Source organism: Amphiura filiformis, unplaced genomic scaffold (genome assembly GCF_039555335.1).
Source record: "Amphiura filiformis unplaced genomic scaffold, Afil_fr2py scaffold_55, whole genome shotgun sequence".
In the NCBI taxonomy this organism is placed as follows: domain Eukaryota; kingdom Metazoa; phylum Echinodermata; class Ophiuroidea; order Amphilepidida; family Amphiuridae; genus Amphiura; species Amphiura filiformis.
Genome location: NW_027305519.1, coordinates 377,467 through 399,809, shown reverse-complemented (window position 1 = coordinate 399,809; position 22,343 = coordinate 377,467). Strand labels below are relative to the sequence as shown.

General features: G+C 37.5%; 1 protein-coding gene across 1 annotated transcript in view; it reads right to left on the bottom strand.

Annotated features, from left to right (window-relative positions):
• Nucleotides 1-11,173: 11,173 nt before the first annotated feature.
• The window catches only part of LOC140144458 (uncharacterized), a 44,193-nt gene continuing 33,023 nt past the window's right edge, over nt 11,174-22,343 (bottom strand). Inside the window, exons 11-16 of the mRNA XM_072166269.1 lie at nt 20,330-20,948; nt 19,049-19,165; nt 18,522-18,701; nt 16,998-17,111; nt 15,850-15,972; nt 11,174-13,923 (exon numbers count right to left, since the gene is read on the bottom strand). Coding sequence (XP_072022370.1) covers nt 15,886-15,972; nt 16,998-17,111; nt 18,522-18,701; nt 19,049-19,165; nt 20,330-20,948 — 1,117 coding nt within the window. The 3' untranslated portion in view covers nt 11,174-13,923; nt 15,850-15,885. The remainder of the gene's footprint in view (nt 13,924-15,849; nt 15,973-16,997; nt 17,112-18,521; nt 18,702-19,048; nt 19,166-20,329; nt 20,949-22,343) is intronic.

Sequence of the window (22,343 nt, the reverse complement as noted above, 5' to 3'; positions counted from 1 at the left end):
TGAGATTGTGGCTATTCAGTTGAAATCCATCGCCCCTATGGAAGACATGACCTTAATCTCCCACACAGGAGTGTGAATTTCAAATGGGGTTACCTGAATGTGTGGGAGATTAAGGTCATGTCTACCATACTGGTGTATGTATGGATTTCAAGTGGACTAGTTCATACACATATTTGAGATTCTGTCAGCAACTTGTGCTCCTGGAGCATACTAACCTTATAGTGTAGCTATTCAAAACTATTGGGCCAAAAAAAAAAGGTTTGTCTCAAAGCTCACGAGAAATTTAAAAACAAATGCGAAATCGTTTTTTTTTTTTTTATTCCCGACTTTTTTTCATGGTATTTTGAGACGAACCTTTTTTTTTTTTGGCCTTGTATAAGTTGTTAGGCCATCTTAATTTAATAATTTGTCTCAAAGCACAACGGCAGCAACTTCAGGAAATAAGATGTACATGTAAGGTTGCCAGTCTGATGAAGTGCTGCATAGCAGCATGAAACTGCATATGTCATCAAAAATGGATTTGATAGAATGAATTCTTATCAAAACAGGTTTTCTATTAACAGTATCACTTAATGTACAAAATACACTTTCACATGTTATTATTTTCATGTGTTGTTATTTTTGTGCCTTCTCATCTCATCCACTTGTGAATATCGTGAAAATAAAACACTTTAAGGAATCGGATATTAACATTTGCTCAGTATTTTTTGTGGGAGCTGAGAGTACATCAGACATATCAAATTGCATTCTGAATCCGAGGAATGTCCTTTTGACATCAAATAATTTTGATTTTTTGTGAAATTCTCTATGACAAATTATTAAAATTTGATATTTTTGATATTTAACAGTCTTTGAAATAAACTTAATAAATCTAATGATATGAACTAAAGTGTATGTAGCTGGGAGGAAAAGCCGATGATCATTTAAAATGTAGGACCTTTCGTATTGAAGATACACATTTTTCCCCAAAAAATTTGTATTATATTGCAAATTTAAAAAATCAAAATTATTTGATATCAGAAGGACATCCTCAGTATTCAAAATGCAATTCGATACATCTGATGTGCTCTCATGTCTTAGAAAAAATACTATCCAAACAACAACAAAAATATTTAGCATTTTTTTATTATGTATACTGAATATAGTGTTTTACTGATGTACAAAAACAGTTCCTTTCTTTTCACAGTAGATCTGAAAATGAAAAAAAAAACATGTAAAAAATTTATACAGCACAAATTATTAAACCAAAATTATATTTTGATACCAAAGTGTTAGAGATGGCATTGAAAGGTTTTTTCAAGTGCATATGTATACAGTAAATAAATATAGTAATTATGTACATATCAAAGAAATGATTAATTTGTAAAATACTGCCAATTCTTGTATAGTTTGTTCACCTTACGAGCTTTTTGCCGGGGGGTATGGGGTGTCAGTTTCCTATACAAAGCAATTCTCACAATTCACAATACGATGCGCCGGCAGCGGTTGCACTTGCCAGTTCAATTTTTGACCTCCAGGGTCGACATCGCATTTCTAGCCACCGTTGGAGGCGCATTGTATTATCAACCAAATTGTTGTGAAGTGTGGATATTGTTCACCTGCCTCTGTGAATTGCAAAACTTATGATGATGTGAAAAGATTTATAATATTTTGCAGTAAACCTTTGACAAGCGCTTACTACCGATGTTACAAAGTCAAAGCTAACAATGTGTACGGCGCAAAGTTCATTCATAAATTTCTGCTCCGCAACAGCAGATCCATCAGCAGCCAATCAGAGACAAGTGCGTTTTATTTAACGCAGTAAATACGCCATGTACGCTGAAAATATGCTTTGTCATCAAAGGTTTAATGCAAAATATTATAGTTTTATTTAAGGGGCATGTGTCAATTAAATCTTATTTTGCTTGCAAAATGGCTGAATACATGTATGTATGTAAACTTGGATTAACATGTACTGCACACGCAACCAATGGGAATATAGCCTTCCCTGCAAGTCCAAGATGGCTGCCATGGCAACAGCGGCCATCTTGGATGTGCAGTAAAGATGAATTTAAAATAGTTTATTAGGAGTGGGGAATAATCATTTGAAATGTTTAAGAAGTAATTGTAGTATTATATGTTTTCCCTCACTCGGATATCCAAGATGGCTGTCTTGGCCTTGTGCCATTGGCGCTGTGAGCAGGGAGTTACTGTAAAAGTGGACATTTTCTTGCAACATTTATTTTCGCGTTCCCAGCTGCTACCGTGAACATAACATCGCACGAATATATGTGACCCATCACACTGAAACAAAACACCTCGCGGCAGAAATGAAAATGGAGATTTAAACACTAGGATAAACTGCTGCTTTTTAGCTTGAAAATTACACCTTACTTGTTGAAATCAGATACAGTAAAAATGATTTATGAGGCAAAACAAGCTCAGAATTCTTTTAATTTTCTTTATATTTTTCCATCTTCTTTCATTGTTATCTGCCAATGAAGCTAGCCGTGAAGTGGTCTGTTTCGATGTGATGGGTCACATATTCCTCTTGTGTATAGGTCAGTGTAAGTAAACTTAGAATCGTGAATTAAAGGAGTATTTTGTGATCCTAGCATCCTCTATTTATGTCATTTTTCATTAAATATCCACGAAAAAAACCTATTCCCAAAATTTCAGTTGATTCCGATTTTGCGTTTGCGAGTTATGCATGATTATGTGTATTACACTGGTCCATAGACAATGCGTTGTAATTTCGTTGTGGTGCACCAGAACGAAATTCAAATTTCACGATATCTTTGCTAAACAATTAATCTGCAAGAAATATTTTGTACATAAACATTATGTAGCCAGAGGTTTCCAGTGATATAAAAATCTCAACTTTTTTTGAGAAAAGTGGGGGATGAGGCTGTGGATCACGAAATGCCCTTTTAAAAAACAAGGGAAACAGTTCAAAATTGGGAAAGTGTGAAAAATTAATCACACAAAAATGTTCACTTTTACAGTACAGGTCCGTTCATACTACCACCGCATTTGCGATGCGTTGCTCCGCGATGCCGATATATCGATTACTTTTGCCGCAACTCAACGCAACTCATCGCATTTCCAAGTTAAAATGTATTCAACTTTATTGCGATATCGCAATGCAGTAGTTTGCAGTACGATGCCGTGCGACAATGCACCCTATCGCAAAGCAGCGCATCGCAAATGCGGTGGTAGTATTAACGGACCATAAGTCTTTGAATCGGGAATTGGCAGGTATTATTTTAAAAATTTTGAAGGTTGTCATTTGTGCACAAAATTTGGAAGTGTTACGGATTGTCAGTTGGGATCAAGCCTGTAGTTGTATTTATGACTGATGACAATAAGTGTTGCCAAGGCCTAAAAAAAATGTTTGATTGGCGTAATCCGAGGCGACGACCCTAAAAATAGGCCCGACCCTAGACTTTTTTTTCTTTTTTTAAAAAAAAACCTGTAAAGTGTAAAATTAAAAAAAAAAGTTCCATGCCTTTATACGCAATTTACAGCTTTAAAAGGGTGTAAAAAATGACTGACTACCCTAATTTTTTGTTGTTGTTGTTGTTACGCCAATTAAACAATTTTTTTAGGCTTAACTTCACTTTTGGATCATGAATGTACAGTATATGTGCTGACCATTATACCACAATTTCCTTCCGCATGATGAGGAATATTCCCATCAAACAAAAAAGATTTTCAACATTATTGTTAAGATTAGAAAAGATTGCCAGAAAATGTTTAAATGTCAGGTCATATAAAGGGTATCAAACATTTCCTGCAAAATATTCTAACATAATGTTATGTAAGTATTGATAATGATATTTGGCAAAAAATGTTTGCAAAAAATATTTTATAACATTTTGACAACATTTTAAAAATGTTGTTTTATTTTCTAAATTTCATGAAATTTTGGTTTAACAAGAGGTGTAGTTTTTAAAAATTTCTCGAAAATGTGCAAATCATAGCTGTTTGAATTTGAGAAAATTTAACAACAATTTGTATAATTTTGTGTCGTTTTTTTTTCAAATTAGGTTTAAAGTCTGGTAGTTTTTAGGAATCCCAACAACCACACAAATTAAAGTTGAGAAGCCCTAACAACTCCTATTTCCCACAATCTATTATTTATTCACATTTCTATGTGTATCCTATTTTTTATTTTTTTTTTAGCATTTTTACTATTATTTATTTTTTTATTTTAAGTTTTTTATTTTTTAGTTTCTTCTGAAACAAAAATTGGATTTTGGTTTTAAGATACAAGGGAGCAAATAAAAAGATCAATGAAGTCCTATGAATGAACTAGTTTCATTAGGGAGCAGTGACACAGACTGACCACAGTTGACTCCCTGTGGGAAGCCCCCCCCCTGAGGTTTTGAATAGTCCATGCCCAGATTTTTAGGCATTTTTTGCTTATTTTCATCAATTTTCACCCCTTTGAAAGTTCTCACCCCCTCTGAGAAAGTCCTGGCCAGCTAGTATGCCACTGTGGAGGCCAACTATGACACAGAACTAGATACATTATGAGGCTTCGTCTATCTTTTTGTTTTCCCCCTAATGTCACCAGTAACTACATGTATATGTGACACGATCTGGTCCTAAAGGCGGCAAATTTGAAACTGAGATAAAGGTAAAAATATGGAATAAAAAACAATAAAATACATAAGAAATAGACATCAAAAAACTTCATAACTTTAAAACCAAGTATGCTAGACCTTCGGTGTTTTCAGTAAATGATAGCCTATTGTATGTGTATTTTAATAATTACAGTAACTCAATTTTTTGGCCCCCATGGACCAGATTGTGTCACATACGTCACTTTGATTTTGATGTTTATATATTGAGTACCATGCTATGTGAAGTATGCTTGAATATATTACATGTTTTGATAATAGCATTTTATAATTTCTGGTCTTCTGTAATCTTTGTAATGTGCAATTAATTTTATGTTAGCTTTAATATGTATACTAGCTGTCAGAGAAGAGCATGCAGCACCCTCATACAATAGGATTCACAACATGCTCATCTAGGGACACAGTTCTTTAATCTCAATACATTTGTACATTCATTGAATGAAAATGTGGGTACAAAAACTTGTACTCTGCGGTCAAAACTTTGAGGTCAAATTTGCACTATGATTGTTTGATTGAGGTTATTGAACTATACCATTGGGATGAGGCTATTGTGGTCCATAGACAATGGGTTGCTTGCTATAAACTTGCTTGCTTATTTCGAGTGGTGTCCTCGAACTGCGAAAGCCCGCCATATCTTCCTGTCTTGAATTGCTGTTGTCATGTCAGTAGATTGAAGTCCGGTGTCATGTTTTAGAATGTCGACATATGTTAGGGCAGGCCTTACTTGGTTTCTTTTCCCATTCTTCGGAATCCAGTGCACCAGTTTAGATACAGGCTCTGTCTTGCTAAGTTGCTTCTATAGCAGTGACCATCACTTGGCTCGTCGGATTAGTGTATAGGAAGATCTTAATTCTCGATCATGAAAGGATGTACCTCTCTGCGCACTGTTGCGTCGGTGTACTTTTTGTGGATCAACACGATCGCACGACCAATGACCGTGATTGGTCAATTCTCAAGATGTGATTAGGCCGTAAACATGTAGTCTTTGCTACGCTAGACGCAATATCTCTGCTTACCCAAGTTGGCTGTCATGATCGAGAATTAGATATTTTGCCTATAGCAGTAAAGAATTAGTGGGCTTTTCCAGTTTAAATCCATCCACCCCCTGTACATGAAGACATCAACTTAATCTTCCACACAGGGAGTGTAAACTTCAAATGGGCTCACCTGAATGGATAGGGGATATGGATTTCAACTGGAATAGCCCATTATAGGAAAACCTGATAAAAAATTTTAAATCTTGAAACTGTCGACCTATCAGATTTGTGCTCAGCTTATAATAGGCGAAAAATATTTGTTTTTTGTTACTGCATGCATCGATAAAGTCCCAACTCGTGTACGCTTGTACGTAAATTCACATAAGCTTGGGACAGTCATGCATTACACTAAGTGCACACCTTTCTATATCGATACATACATGTATGATGTTACGAGTCTTTATTTTTTTTCGCCAATTATAAATAAGGTGAACAAAATTCCTTATTTTCAGATTAATCCCCTGATAGCACTACTGTCTTTGTTACAGAGCACCTGATTGGTTAATTACTTCATATAATCATCTGAGTAACCAATCAAAATTAAGATCTCTGAGCAATGTTCAGTTTAAACCCTTTAATCCTGACCATTCTATATACCATCTCTGATTGGCTCGATATTTGAGATGTTCTAGAAATCATGTTCAAGGACTTGTATGGTTGTCGAGTTAATATTTTAGAGACAATGATTTCTTGTGTTTCTTTCAATGTCATAAATTTGTATTGGATATTCCAGTTGAAATCCATTCCCCATATGGAAGACATGACCTTAATCTCCCACACAGATTTCAAATACCTGAATCTGTGACTCCATTTGAAATGTTTGGGAGATCACGGTCATGTCTTCCACACAGGAGTTTACGGATTTCAACTGGAATTACCCAATTACTATCAATAGTGTGTGTGTTAAAATTTTATTTCAAATAAAATTATTTTAAAATTATTTCTATGTCATGCAATCATGTTCTGTTTGTGAATATTAATTTTCAAATAAACCCATTTTATACCAGAGTAACAAAACTCTCTTGTGTCATTATTAGTCTGTAAGCTTTTACTGCATAAAAAAGTAATTTGGGTGTGTTCCTAAATACATTTAGGTGTATTCCTAATACATTTGGATGTATTCCTAATGCATTTGAGTGTATTCCTAATGCATTTTGGTGTATTCCTAATACATTTGGTAAAATATTTCATCATGTTAAATTTGGCAGAAATTCTGGGCGTTGTGTATAAAATGTTCTTATTAAATTATTTATTGGTATAAATACGGGTGTACTTTCAGATTGCGCTATTCCAGTTGAAATCCATACACCTATGGCAGATATGACATTAATATCCCACACAGGGGGTGTAGATTATCAAATGGAGGCACCCATCTTGGTAATCCCATTTGAAACTAAGGTCATGTCTTCCATAAAGGGACAAGGGTGTATGAATTTTAACTGGAATAGCCCATATTGTCATCATTATAAGAGGGGAACGGACATCAAAAACAGGAAACCCCATTTGAAATTCACACTCCCTGTGGATCAGAAGAATAAGGTCATGTATTCCATAAAGGGGTAATGGATTTCAACTTGAACATAGCCCAAATTTTGCCAAGACATGTCCGTATCCAAACCCCGGCAACTTGAGTACCCTCTACACCCAAGCCTCTTATCGAGACATGTTGTTACCAGACATTTTTTAATTATATTTCTTTGAACTTTCACCCAGTTGCTGAAAACTCAAATCATTGTATACAGAAACCCTTGCATAACTGGCTCCACCATTTTTAGCTAGTGTTATCAATTAATTCCAGTTGGTTATTTCCATTCAACAGCATGTTTACACAATAGTCTTTGAATCTTAAACTGGAGGTGCTAATAAAAATACGACCCTGAAATGTACACAAAATATGACACGATCTGCGCATGCTCCCTGGTCTGCTCAAGAAGGGCCAAAGAAAGCATTGCCTCGGAGGCCCATGGACAAGGAGCAATGCAGAGTCCTTTTATCTCCTTCATCAACCCTATTCCTAACCCACTTCATTTTTACTTTTGCTTGGGGCCCTTGAACCCCTCAAGGCCCCTGGACTACGCCCCTTTTTTGACAATTCAAGTTACTATATAGTTAAAGCCATATTATAACATTTGCTGAGGAGGACACCTCAATACTTTTCAAAATTCTGTTCTTTACACGATTGTTGTACTTTAGTAAACTAACATACCCTGCAAAAATCAAGACTTGAGGGGAATTTCAAGCTAACTCAATTTTTGCCAAGAGAGCGTACTAAGCACCGCCAGGGTTCGAACCCGCAACCTCTCGCACCATAGTCTAACGCCTTATTGATTGAGCTAACTTGAAAATTAAGACGCTTTATTCAAAATCTCGGATTTTGACAACACTACAGCACCTCAAGTCTTGATTTTTGCAGGGTATGTTAGTTACTAAAGTACATAACAATCGTGTAAAAACAGAATTTTAAAGAATACTGAGGGCGTCCTCCTCAGCAAATGTTATAATATGGCTTTAATTTTCCCAAGTCGATACCCCAGTGAATCGTCTCTGCCGTGAATTCAAACCGGAACCTCCTGCACCAAAGCAAAGTATGCAAAAGCTCTATCAACACAAATACAATCTTAATTGTTTTAATAGTTAGCAAATAATATAAATTTATTTACAAATCTGATTACGTGGTGTGATGTACCATGGGAGGCAACCATCACTCAGAACATCCGTTATTCAGAAAACTCACTATTCAGAAAACCCGTCACACAGAAGGATCGCTAGCAGGCTTATTTCCTTTTAAAATGACCCGCTAACCAGAAGATCTGCTAATCAGAAGGCCCGCTACTCAGAAAATAGTTTCTGAATAGCAGGCCTTCTGATTAACAGGCCCTTCGCAGAATCACACCCTCTATTCAGACATCCCGCCACTCAGAAAACCCAGTTCTCAGGGTTAGGGTTAGGGCTAAGGTTAGGGTTAGGGCTGACTCAGTTCTTTCGAAGGATTAAAACAGCCCACTAGTCAGATTCTGAATAGTCGGCATTCTAAATTCCGGGTCTTCTGGGTAATGGATACAGCCCGCTAGCCAGAAAACACGCTAGTCAGAAAAAAATAATGAGTAGCGGGACTTTTACATAAAATACAACAAAAAGCCCACTATTCAGAAAGTCTGTTATTCAGAAGGCCCACTACTCAGAAAATTCTGACTAGCGGGCCTTCTGAATAATTGGTTTCCTGAATAGCGGGTCTTCTAACTACCGGGTCTGCTGAGTGACAGGCTGCACCCATGTAATATGTGACATGATCAAGGGGAATGAGTCACATGTTGACCCTGGTCGAAAATGAGTTTCACATATTTCTCTATAGAGCTTTCAAAACTGAAAACCCTATGTTGATACGACTTTTCTTTACAAAGTTATGTCAATTTATTCACCTTTGAAAACAATATAAAACAAAAGAATTTTAACGCTTTCTTGGCCAATATCTCAAAATCAATCTTAGCAACATCCGGCTAATTTCCCTTGATCGTTTCACATATCTATATACCAATTACAAAGATTATCTCTGGTAGTAATTGAGGCTAGATGAATCAATGGCAAAAAATATGTTGTCTCAAAAGTTGTGAAGATTTTTAAATCTTCACAACTTTTGAGACACAATATTTTAAGGGTGAATTTCTCGATAGGAGTCTTCGTAAGCCTTAGGCTTAAGGTGGCCTTGAGGCTACTAAGCCTAGCCCGCTCTCGAAGCCCGAGTCTTAACTCTAGCCGGATTTCTTCAACGCAAATTCAACCTAGTCTTAGCTATAGTGGCCTTGTAGGCTTAACGCTTGACAACCTCGTCCCTTTCAGCCAGCGACGTAATTGTATAGGCTGATGTACATAAGCTGTGGTCCTCACGGTTTACCGTACTAACAAGGTTGCCGTCTCATTATCGCAATGTTCCCGGCACAAAGACTAGCCTAGACCAGCGGTCTTGTGCTTGGGCTTATACCGTGAGGCCTATATACACAACTTGATGCAAGAATATTGTGTCTGTTTTTGTGTCATTTATGTATTATTTTATTTCCACTTGACTTTTTATGAGTCCAACTTGTATGAATGATACGTCTATGCTTTTTACTCATGATTTTTTCTTTGCATCCCAAAAAGGGTAAAACTGTAAGCCTAATGGAAAGGAATTTGTGATTTCCCTAAAAAGTAAAGCAAAAATTGTTTCACACTTCAAACAAGTCATTCGAATGTTTGTCAAAAGTAAAACATTATTTAAGGATAATTTTGGTGCAAAAACATAACCAAACATTATTTGACAACCAACGTGCTATCTACTGCTGATATCAGTAGTCTTCTCAGATCTCACATGAAGTTATCTGTTGGTACAATATTTATAATTATTGAAGTAGAAGATATAGCAATATTATATGCATCTTATCCGTAAATTCAGTTTTAATACTGCATGCATTATTGTTTCGTGTCAAATATTTACTACATCTTTACTAATTTTGTCCTTCTTCTATTGTATTAAATTGATGTCCAACCTGGTACAATATAGGCACTCCAAAATAATATTGTAATAGGCCTACTTATGAAAAGTACGAGAATCAAACTAAGGCTTGGATAGGGACAGGTGGTATCATATAGGTCTTAATGATGATGATGATGATGATGATGATGATGATGATGATGATGATGATGATGATGATGATGATGAGGTTGGATTATGATGATGCTGATGATGATGCTGATGATGATGATGATGATGATGATGATGATGAAAGAATTTTTTAAATTATATTCGTTGCTAAAAAATCATCATTCAAAAATGAGTAGGCCTTATAATAGCAACAGCTACTTAAAAAAAATTCAACTAACTCAAATGAACACTAAAATAAAATGCTGAAATGTTCAACTAAATCGAACAATAATTTTACTTACTCACAGTGGCGTAACTAGACATTTTCATTGGGGGTGGGGCAAGCGGGGGCAAACATAATAAATGAGGGGCAGGCATCGTTCATGCTGTTTGGGTTTGTAAGCGCGTCAACACCCTCGTCGCACTGGGCGACACGGGTGGGGTGTGTGGGTGGAGTGGGTCTGAGGAGTTATGGGATCTGCTTGGAATGTGTCCCGGAACATTGGCGTGAGATTTCTTTTTGACATTGGGTGGGGGGGTGAAAAAAATATGGTACAAATGCCATATTTAAGCTATTAAAGCTGGTGACATATAGGCCAATGGTACAAAAGTGGGATTTTAACCTTAAAAATAAAAAAAATTATTTAACCTTAAAAATTGAGTTTTTAAGGTTAAAATGACCAAATATGAGGTTAATTAATAACTCTCAGAAGTAGGCCTAATTTACCTTTATCATTGGGGGGGCAAGAGCTCCCCGCTCCCCCTAATTCTGCCAAGGCTGCTTACCCATGTTAATTGAAAGACCGTCAAAATATGAAAGAAAAACTTTATGCGTTACAATTTAAATAATTTGTAAATTGAAATAGACCAAGGCTTACGACCTAAGACCTGCTCTGAGGCAGGGCCAAGAAAAGCCGCTGTAAGCCTGGTCTAACAGGCTTGCGTAGACTACGGCTACAGAAGACTGATTTCGAGAAATGCAAATTTTACTGAAGCATGGGGCTAATCCTACAAGCCTGGCCCACGGGCTACCGAAGCCTCGAGGCTATGGTAGCCATGCTTCGGGAAATACGTTTTCAGTTAAGCCTGGTCTTACGACCTCTTAAGCCTTGAGGCTAGACAAGCCAACTGCTAAGCCACTCGTCGAGAAATTCGCCCTAAGAGGCTTGGAACTTTCAAAGCCTACATTCTTATATGCATAATATGTTTGTGAATATTCTGAATCATCCAGGTACAAGTAGATAGAGAAATTAAAAACTAAATATCAAACTGTTCATCTGGACTTACTGTTTTGAGTTGGCTACAGTATCACGTCTCATCCATCATGAGGAGCTTTCACTCAACCGAGGAGGACTACGCCACAACCTGATGTCAAGGGCCTACGACGTAGCCATCAAACAGGCTCCTCGACGACTCTCCCGTGACATCACTACAACCGAGTCACGGGTCAACACTTCAGCGCCAGCCCATTAGGCCTGACGATGCATCTCAGATGAGACATGATACATGAACTCAAAACAGTAAGTCCAGATGAACAGTTTGATATTTAATTTTTAATTTATTTGCATAATGAAATATTTTCACTGCATTAAAGTGTTAACAAGAAAGCCCTATCTGCAATAGCTGCCAGGTGTCATATTTTTAGATGTGTACAATAAAAGAAACAGAAATTATCCAAATATCTGAGGCAGCCATTGCAGATAGGGCCTTTTGGTCCTAAACCCTTAAAATAAAATGCAACATCCTCTTAAAACGTCTCAACCCGCACCTTGAAGCCTTTAAAATTCAAGGACATTTCAAGGATTTTCAAGGTCCAAAAGCATGATTTGCAAGGACTTACCAAAACACAAAAATTGACACAGCCTGTAGATGTGATTGGACTATTCCATACACCTCTATATATGGAAGACATGACCTTAATCCCCCATGCAGGTGGCATATTTTTCGAATGGAGTTGGTGTATTTTTCAAATGGAGTCATCCATTCAGGTACATGTAACCCCATTTAAATTCACACTCCCCCGGGGGGGCACTCAAATATTTTTTTGGTAGGGGTGTGCCACCGCCAGTTTCAAACTTGGGGGCTAAGGAACTGATCGGCAGGTCAAAAAAGGGGGTCTAGGGAACTGATCGGCCGGTCAAAAAGGGGGGTCTTGGGAACTATTTGACCGGCCAAAAGGGGGGTCTTGGGAACTGATCAGCCGCAAAAATCTGAAAAATCTCGGAAACTAAATGCAGGCCAAACTAGGGTTCAATTTTGTTGCGATTTTGCCACAGATTTTTGAAGGAATCGATTTCACTTTGAATTGTGCATTTAATTATTAAATCTGGAAAACCATTAATGCAAAATAGGTCTGTTTTGGCCTATTACGATGAAAATCTTAGCAAAGCAAAACAGCATTCGAATCAAAATTACTAGACCCTGCAGACCTACAATCTATGTTATTAGCCTACTGATAATTATAGCAGCAGCTAGCAGCATTACAAAAAGCCCACCATAAAAACAAACCCACAAGAATATTCTTTTGAGTGCCGAAAAGAAAAACATTTTGACTACATTGAACTGCATGAGATGATTGAGTGAAGTGTGCAGAATTTGACACCATTCCACTAGACCAGTAGATCATAAATTACCTTTTAATTCACTGTTATGGCCAGCTGCAAGGATGTGCACACAATTATTTGAGGTACTTTTCCTCATATTTGGCAATTTTATTCCCAAAAGAGATCTCAAAATAATTTATTTCTAGCAAAATGTTCATCAGCTGAAGGTATCGGCATCGCGGCAGGCACTGGGCAGTGCATCAGTGCTGTTTATAAACAAACCAGTGTTGCCACTACTAAAGGAGCCCAAACTCCCGCCCAAAGTTCACCTTATTCCTAATACAATGTGTTTCAATGGGGAAGAAATTTATGGAAAATTCCCTTTGAAGTTTTTGGGCTTGCAAAAGTAGCTTTTGGGTTTGAAATAGTAGGACAGAAAACACGCCTGTCAAGATGTCAATGAGAGCGGAAATCGATGATCTGAGGGTCTATGGAACGGCTAAAAAATTTCGGGGCTTCAGAGCAGGCAATCAATGAATTCAGAGGGTCTAAGGAACGGCTAGCGGCTCTGAAAAAGGGGGTCGTCGCCGCGGCACATACCCGTATAGCTGGGAAATGTGAGTGCCCCCCGGCACACTCCCTGTGTGAGAGATTAAAGTTCATGTCTTCCACAGGAGGAGTATGGAATTCAAATGGAATAGCCCACTTAGAACCATATATTTAACATGCAAATGTGTCTACAATATTGGACTTTGTAATATTCACACAACATTGTATATATGAGAGGAAATAAGGGACTGCTTCAAAATTCAACTGTCGATTGACCGTTGGTTGAACTGCGTTCTACTAAAGATCAATATAATCTGGCTCCAAGCAGACGGAACTTGGCAGTTGAGTTTTGAAGCCATCCCTAAATGCTTTGAGGGTGGTAATCCTACTGATGTTTAAGGTAGGCATTGTACAGGCCTTTGTAGCCTACTTCAGAGCCAGTGAGAGCAGACAGGTGGATACAGGTGAATACATAATTAGGAGTTTCTTGCATTGAAGTTGTTTGAAGTATCCACTCACACTAGCCTGCAGCATTTGATGACTATAGAGATCTGGAAGAAAAATAATAATGATAATTGTACGTTACAGGTAAACACATAAAAATATGTCACAACAAAATAATTTGAATCACAAAGTTTTGTATTAAATCTTTTACTGGAACTTACTTTTACAACTTGCTATGTTGCGTCTGATATACCATCGGACTTCATCAGGCAACTGACTCGCTGAGCTGGTCATGTGACACTTGAAGACAACTAGGGATATTCTTGATGGCCCGGTATCCCATGCGTGAGATCAGTTGTGTCTCAGACCCCTTTTCTTGTTTAGTGATGGCTGCTCTACTCTCAAGTGTCACATGACCAGCCCAGTGGGTTAGTTGCCTGATGAAATCTGATCAGATGAAACGAAGCAAGTTGTAAAAGTAAGTTCCAGTAAAAGATTTAATACACGACTTTATGATTTTAACGACTGGATAACTGTGAACATTCACTATTTTAAACAGCCTGAATATACAGCCCAACCTCTTTTAATATCTTTATACCATGATAGGACCATGTTGATTTTAAATGGAATTGCCCATTTGTCGGATAAGTGAAAAATCTAGAAGTGACTCTGCTATAATGGGACAACAAAGATTACTCAATGCGGGGTAATAATACTGCAAGATGATGAGTGTAACATTTATAGGTTAATAAATGCGTATCACTTGCTGGGAGTGAAATTGTACAAAATAATGCACATGTACTGAGATGTTGATGCGTCTAATGCACGAGTCCCATTCTCGAGCAACAAGTGATATGCATTTATTGGGGGCAGTGTTTACTCAGAGGCCGTATGTCTCAATTTTGGCCCAGTGAAAATTATTTTTGTCTCACAAAAATTTGTAATGCTGTATTACATTACAATTAGTGAATTTGGGGAATTACTGGGCCAAAATTGGGCCAATTTGGGAAGAAAATGTTTCATTTGGCGCACCCAATTTCCAGAGAGAGTAAACACTGATTGGGGGTGGGTGAGGGGGGGGCAAATGCCCTGTTGTCCCCCAGTAAAACCCAAAATTCCTAAAATATCCCTTTTTACAGCATTTTTGCACCAAATTTGTTGATTTTGCCCCCCCTCCCCCCAGAAAAAAAAAATTCCTGGCACCGCCACAGGAGGCTGGAATGTACAAACCAATGATCAATCAAGCAATTAATCAACCAAACATAAAATCATTTACCCAAATAATACAATCAGTCAATCAATGTAGTGATGATTCTCATACAAACAAAATATATATATGCTCATATATGTCATGTGACCATTATAATCAACCATCACAGTTACTATCTGCTCTCAGAAAAACACCACATGTTTTGGCTTCAACATGGATGCACAATGAAGAGCATTGGGCTATTCCAGTTGAAATCCATACACCCTCTATGGAAAACATGACCTTAACCTCCCACACAGGGGGTGTCGATTTTAAATGGAGTCACTAACTTTAGGTTAAGCCATGTGAAATTCACACCAACTATATGGAAGATGGTCATGTTTTCCATATAGTGGGTGTATGTATTTCAACTAGGGAATAGCCCATTTTGGAGCAGACGACTCTGAATGGGTGACTCCATTTAAAATTCACACTCCCTGTGTGGAAGATTAAGGTCAATTTCCATGTGGGGGGTGTATGGATTTCAACTGGAATAGCTCATTCCGATACCCATCAAAGAGTACTGTATAGCAGGAAATTTTCGGGGGTCATTTTCACGCTTTTCACAGTCAAACAGGCAGCCAGAATTTTTAACCCTGCAATAATATTTGCAACACATAGTACTTAATGTGAACATATTTGGAAACATGAATTAAACACCCACTAAACTGTCCAGAATTGATGAAATCACAAAAAAATTAACGCAGCAAAAATATCCCACTATACAGTATGCACTCTTAACATGTTTGTTTGTTTGTTGCTCATGAAGGACAAAATAGTATACCTCTAGATCAAAATTGACAAAGCATTCATTGGCTCCTCATCTTCTCCTGCCTTTGCGCCCTCTAGGTTCATCCGCAAATAACCTGTCTGCCTGTTCTTCATCTCTATTCCTTCGCTGTTCAGCCTAGTTAATATTAAACAAAAAATACAAAGTTAACCCCATGAGAACTACCTGCCGATTGGCCAAAATGAATATTGTGTCCAAGTTTGAACCAATCACGGAGGGTATTAATAAGATCATCTGCAAATGCAAGTTTCACCATAAATAGTTTAAAGCCTAGTCATAATTGGCAATTGAAATGAGCATATCAAGTTATCAACCAATCAGAAATGCTGTTAGATATAACCAGAGGGTTAAGGCCATTGTCATATATTGTGGGCAGAGTGGAACGAAGGCCATCGTAGGTGACATTTTTTGCAAATTTTGGAAGTTGATGAATTTTGAAAATGTATATGAAAACTCCCAATTTAAAGTTGATGTCATGTGCTAAAATTGAATTAGTAAATTTTCATTAATCCGGCAGATATGATATCGTACGTTCATTTAAGATTTCTTTTCATTTTTATTGAGCGCAAGACCAGTGTCTTAGCCAGCCATCTGTCCACCCGTCATTTTGGACGGGCAGATTGCTCCTGGGATGGGTAAGATTACTGCTTCTGTAGATGCGAAATTTTAATACTAAAGTCAGAGATGTCACTCAGTTTCTCTCAAAAAACCTGAAACTGGTGAGAAAAACCTGAAAAAGTATGCAAGCCAAAAAGACCCAAAATGGGCTGAAAATAAATAAAAACACAGGAATTTGAACTCACAAAAAAACCTGAATGCAGGCTAAAACCTGAAAAGTGGTATCTCTGATAAGTTCTGCAAATTTAAAAGGAGACCAGACTATAAAATCAATGCTATATAGCAATAGCTATATGAACTGACTGAACCTCCAGAAGGTTGCCATGTTCATGTGATTCATTCCTAATCTCACCTGTAAGCCTCCAAACATCATGTCATCGATATCATCATTAGGACTATTACTGTAGGTAATGTCCACCCATCATTTTGGACGGGCATTATATGGATTTCAATATGAGTGCTCCTTACCTCAATCATGTCATAGATTTACTGATAATGTTCATGTGATTCATTCATAATCCTACCTGTAAGCCACCAAACATCATGTCATCGATATCATCATTAGGTCTATTACTGTGCTCTTCCAAGTCTCTTCCACCAATGATATGCGGCATTCCAGTCTGACCTGCGTATCCAGCCTATAGGTCAAAAGAAATAAGAAAACAAGTAGATTATTATGTGGTGCATAAAACAAGTAGATTATTATGGGGTACATAAAACATGTCTCCACTGGAAGTTATAATATTATGATTAAGTTATATTATACAACAAGAATTCAAGATAAATACCTGATGATAAAACTGATAACTTATATGGTCAAGTTCCCCAGACGCCCGTTAAATAAGTTATGTTTCCCATTACCTTACACAAGAGGCTATACAAAATCCAAGTTCTCTCAGTCTAGCCTCTATTATGACTAAAGGCACATTTACTACATTTTCTTAATGCAAGCATATCAGGCTGATGTCCACAAAAACCAATTTGATTTATGGAAATAAATTTGTAGTGATACTCTGTGGTTAAATATGTAATAATGCACTCAGATTATCTTTGATACCAACTTCGTTTTCTGAAAATGCATGTACAGCAAATTGCCTGTCCTTGTTTTATATTTTTACCATTTACTATAGGCAAAATATCTAATTCTCATCCAATTGATCATGACAGCCAACTTGGGTACACACAGATATGTGTACATCCATATCAAAACGATGCACTCGTCGGCTGCTACATGTGTCTCATTTCACATAATAGCTAGGAATAAATACCAGAGTCATCTCCGAAGTGGAGGTCACTTCAAATCATCCCTAAGTCATATGGTTAAGGAATGTTCTTTGTATTCCTAAACCATGTGACTTGGATGATTGGAAGTGACTTCACTTAGGAGATGAGTCTGGTATTTATTCTTTGCTATTATGTGAAATGAGACACATGTAGCAGCCGACAAGTGCATCGTTTTGATATGGATGTAGTACACATATATGCATTGAGTGTACTAGGAGATGACCACATATGGTTACAGAGTAAGTACAGCGTTGGTGAATTAACCAATCACAGTCTTCGAATTTGGTGGTCGCTAGCTAGGCAAATTCGAGGTTCGGTCATGTAGGTCGTGTGATTATGTTATTCCACGCAAAGTACACTGACGCAACAGTATGCAGAAGGAACGTCCTCTCGTGATCGCGAATTAGATATTTTGCCTATAGTTATCAACAATAAATTTTTCATAATTTTTGCGTACGTTCTATAGTGCATAAAATTTCATTACTCATAACAATAGAAACTCTTACTTGTTGAACACGACCGTGCTCGGCTGATGTAGAATAAAATGAAACAAGCTAAATTTTCGTCTCTGGAGACTGAGCCTAATATTGGACTGACCTAAATAGATGGGTGATTCCATTTGAAGTCTACACCCCTGTGTGGGAGATTAAGGTCATGTCTTCCATAGGTGTGTATGGATTTCAACTGAGACCCATCCAGTTTCAGTATAAAAAAACTTAGAACATAAAATTGAAATATCCAAGTGTGACTTCAAACAGACATACCTTTCTAAACTTTTTGAAATTCTTGATGTTGGTTCTGCTGATAACTGGAGTGTTATTTGCTGGTCTTGGCTTTGGTCGTCTTATGACAAGACTAGAATCCTCAATAGACACAACAGCGTAGGGCGGTGGGGGCGCTTTAGGTGCATCTGGTTCTTCTTTTGGTTCAGTTTTAGGTTCCTCCTGTTTGATGGATGTCAGTAAGAAAGAAAATGTATTAGGAATACACTCAAATGTCTTGGGAATACACCCAAATGTATTAGGAGTACATCCAAATGTATAAGGAATACACCCAAATGTATAAGGAATATATCCAAATGTATTAGGAATACACCCAAATGTATTAGGAATACACCCAAATGTATAAGGAATACACCCAAATGTATTAGGAATACACCCAAATGTATTAGGAATACACCCAAATGTATAAGGAATACACCCAAATATAATATACAGTATTGCATTTCAGTAAAGATCCTTAAAAATGCAGACAAATAAACAAAAGCAAATTAAACATGCATATAACCTACCTTGGTTGGTTTGGTTGCAGTAAAAAACCCAGCAGGAGTGTCATGAGATGGCACATTATTCTCTGATTCCTCATGGTCTTGAGATAATTGACTCTCTCTGGCTTCCTCTGCCTCTATCTGCAATATCAAAATGTGATTCCATTATAAAACAAATTTAATATGCTGGATGTAAACTTGATGTAATTTTGAATTTTACATTATTGTTAAATTAACATTGCCTTAACAGGGCATGTTGGCCCAGCGGTGTAAGACTTCGAATAATAATCACCAGTTAGCTTGAGGTCATGGGTTCTAATCCCCACAGCGTCAACATGTTGTGCACAAGTTAGGCAAGATTCTTCACCCCGAAGTTCGTCCCTTTTGATATTGTTTTAACAATATAAAAAGGGACAAACTTCGGGGTGAAGAGCCTTGCCTAACTTGTCCACATCAGGGCATAATTTTGAAAAGTTGAAAACACATAACATTAACAGTGGACCAGTCCTGTTGATGCTAATGCATGATGGTTTGGCTGGCCAGTTGTCAGGGCTAGCACAATTCTACATTATACTCATGAGTTGTAGATTTTATTTTTTCAAGTTAAAATCCAGGCCTTATATAACGGTTATTTACTGATGCTACTTATTAAAATACTTACCACTCATCAGCAAAAAGTAAAAGAAGGAAACTCACAACATTGAAATTTTAGACAGTTGTCAAAAACCTAGGATCAGATCCCAAAGACACAGGCATGGATTTGCAACAGGCCGAATACCAGTACCAGGCAAAGGGCAGACAAGCTTGAAATCCATACACCCTCTATGGAAGACATGATCTTAATCTCCCAACCAGGGGGTGTAGATTTCAAATGGCGCTACCCAATCAGGTAACCCTGTTCACACTCCCTGTGTGGAAGATTAAGGTCATGTCTTCCATAAGGGGTGTATGGATTTCAACTGGAATAGCCCAATTATGGGAAGCCATCTGAAGGGCCATATCAAGGATCAGATCCAAAAAGACAAAGGCATGGATTTGCAACAGGCCGAATACCAGGCAAAGGGCAGATGAGATTGCAAGAGCATTGGGCTATTCCAGTTGAAATCCATACACCCCCTATGGAAGACATGATCTTAATCTCCAACACAGGGGATCTAGATTTCAAATGGCATCACCCTTTCAGCTAACCCCATTTGAAATTCACACTCCCTGTGAGGCTGTGTGGGAGATAAATATCATGTGTTCCATATATGGATTTCAACTGGAAGAGACCATACAGTAAGTCAAGCTGTTTTCATCACTCACCTGATCAAGGACATTTCTCTTCCTTTTCTTCCTCCACATTGAATTCTGTGAGTCCTCTTCCTCAGCAACCGCATCAGTCTTCACCTCCTCTTCCTCCTCTATCCTCACATCTTCCTTCATTCTCCTCCACGGCCGTGTATTACCTTCTCCATCCCACAGTGAATCCAGTGTTGCCATCCTAGTTTTCTTCTGGTTACCATTTCTAACATTTTCCTCTGCATGAACAATAGATACATCTTCTTCCTTCACAGATCCTGCCTCCTCATGATCAGAACCCATGTCCATGTGTTCTTCTTCATCCACCGCCTCTGACCTTTGACCCACCTCTAACCTTTGACCTACTTTGACCTTTCCTTGTTTATTATTGTTCCTCTCAGCAGGTGGACTAACAATTTCTTCTTTTACTGAATGAGGCTGTTTAGATAAAGTTGTACCAACGAAGGAAAATTCGGGTGATGTCTTTATGTTAGGTCCCGATTGGAGGCTTTCAGATGATTTTTGTGGTGTTTCTGCAACCTCAGTTTTGGAAGACTGCCTTGCTGGTGGTTCCGCTGCTGGTGAAGGCGGTTCTAGTTTGGGCATCTTGGAGGTCATTTGGGGAGTACTATCCTGTCTCATCCTGAATGTGGGATGTTTATCACAAATGAAGAAAAGCAAAAAGAGAAGACAACATGTTAAATATTTTCATAAATTGCATGTCCTTATAGTAATTAATAACCGTAACTGAACCAAACCTCACTGCACAAAGCATCTGCAAGCGCAGAAATCCCAAGTGATGAGATTGTGTCAACACACATATAATGGGCTCTAAAAGCTTAGCTGGCACCTGAGAAGAAAGCTTTCTCTTCTGTTTCTTTCTTCCTTCCTTCTTTCCTCCCCCCCCCTTTGCCAAAAAGCCCTGGTTCATTTAGCATTCCAATAGGTTCAAGATTGCAGTATATATAAACACATCACATGAAATAAGTCCCCTGGCCTCTATCATCATTTCATCATAACATTGTAAGGTAAATTTTTGTACCATGTGGGCTCATTCAGCCACCAAGCCATGGGCATATCTTTCATTTTTACACCATACTTAGTAAACAGTCATATAATTATTTCAAAGTTATAGTTTCATTGGTACAGAATGTAACCTTACGATGTGTCGGCGAAATGTTACGAGGGGGACTTATTTCTTGTGATGTGTTTACTTATCAAGTCAAACTAATGCAATTGAAAGACAACACATTGTTCTGCTAAAGTAATTTGCTAATTGACACAGCATTAAGTTAATGCTCACCTAGATATCAATAATTAATAAGATGTCTGTCTATGCCCTAAGGTGGTACTACACCCCTGGCCAATTTTGTGCCTATTTTTGCATTTTTCTCAAAAAATATAGTGCATTGGTGACAAGTAAGATATGTATATTATAGGGGCAAGGAATACAACTACTGCACTGGAAATTTTATTTCAGCACAGACAACAGTTGTGGAGTTACAGTCAAAAATGAGGGAAAACTAATATTTGATCATTAAATCAATAACTACTTGTCTTGAGTCACTGAAATTTCAGTGTAGTAATTGATTCCTTACCCCTATAATATACATAAGTGTTTTATTAGTTTATGAGAAAAATACAAAAATAGTCACAAATTTATCAAGGGGTGTAGTACCACCTTAAGAGCTGAAGATAACAATAGTCTGTATACATTTAACCAACTTTAGATGTGACATTTCATTATATTTACTCCAATGTCTCCAAATTAAAATTAAATGGTTTCAAGTTGTTGTTAACCCCCTGAGCACTACCTGCCGATCTAACATTGCCTCTGATTGGTCAATTACATGATATCTTCATTTTAATCACCAATCTGCAGAATGCAGCTTTGCAAATAATTCACTCCAATTTTTTTGCATAGCAAAATTATTCTAACAATGTTGCTGATTGGTCCAATTGATAATGAAAACTTCTTTTTGACTAAACGACAGGTAGTTTTATCATGGGTTAAAACATAAACCCAATGACATAGGTG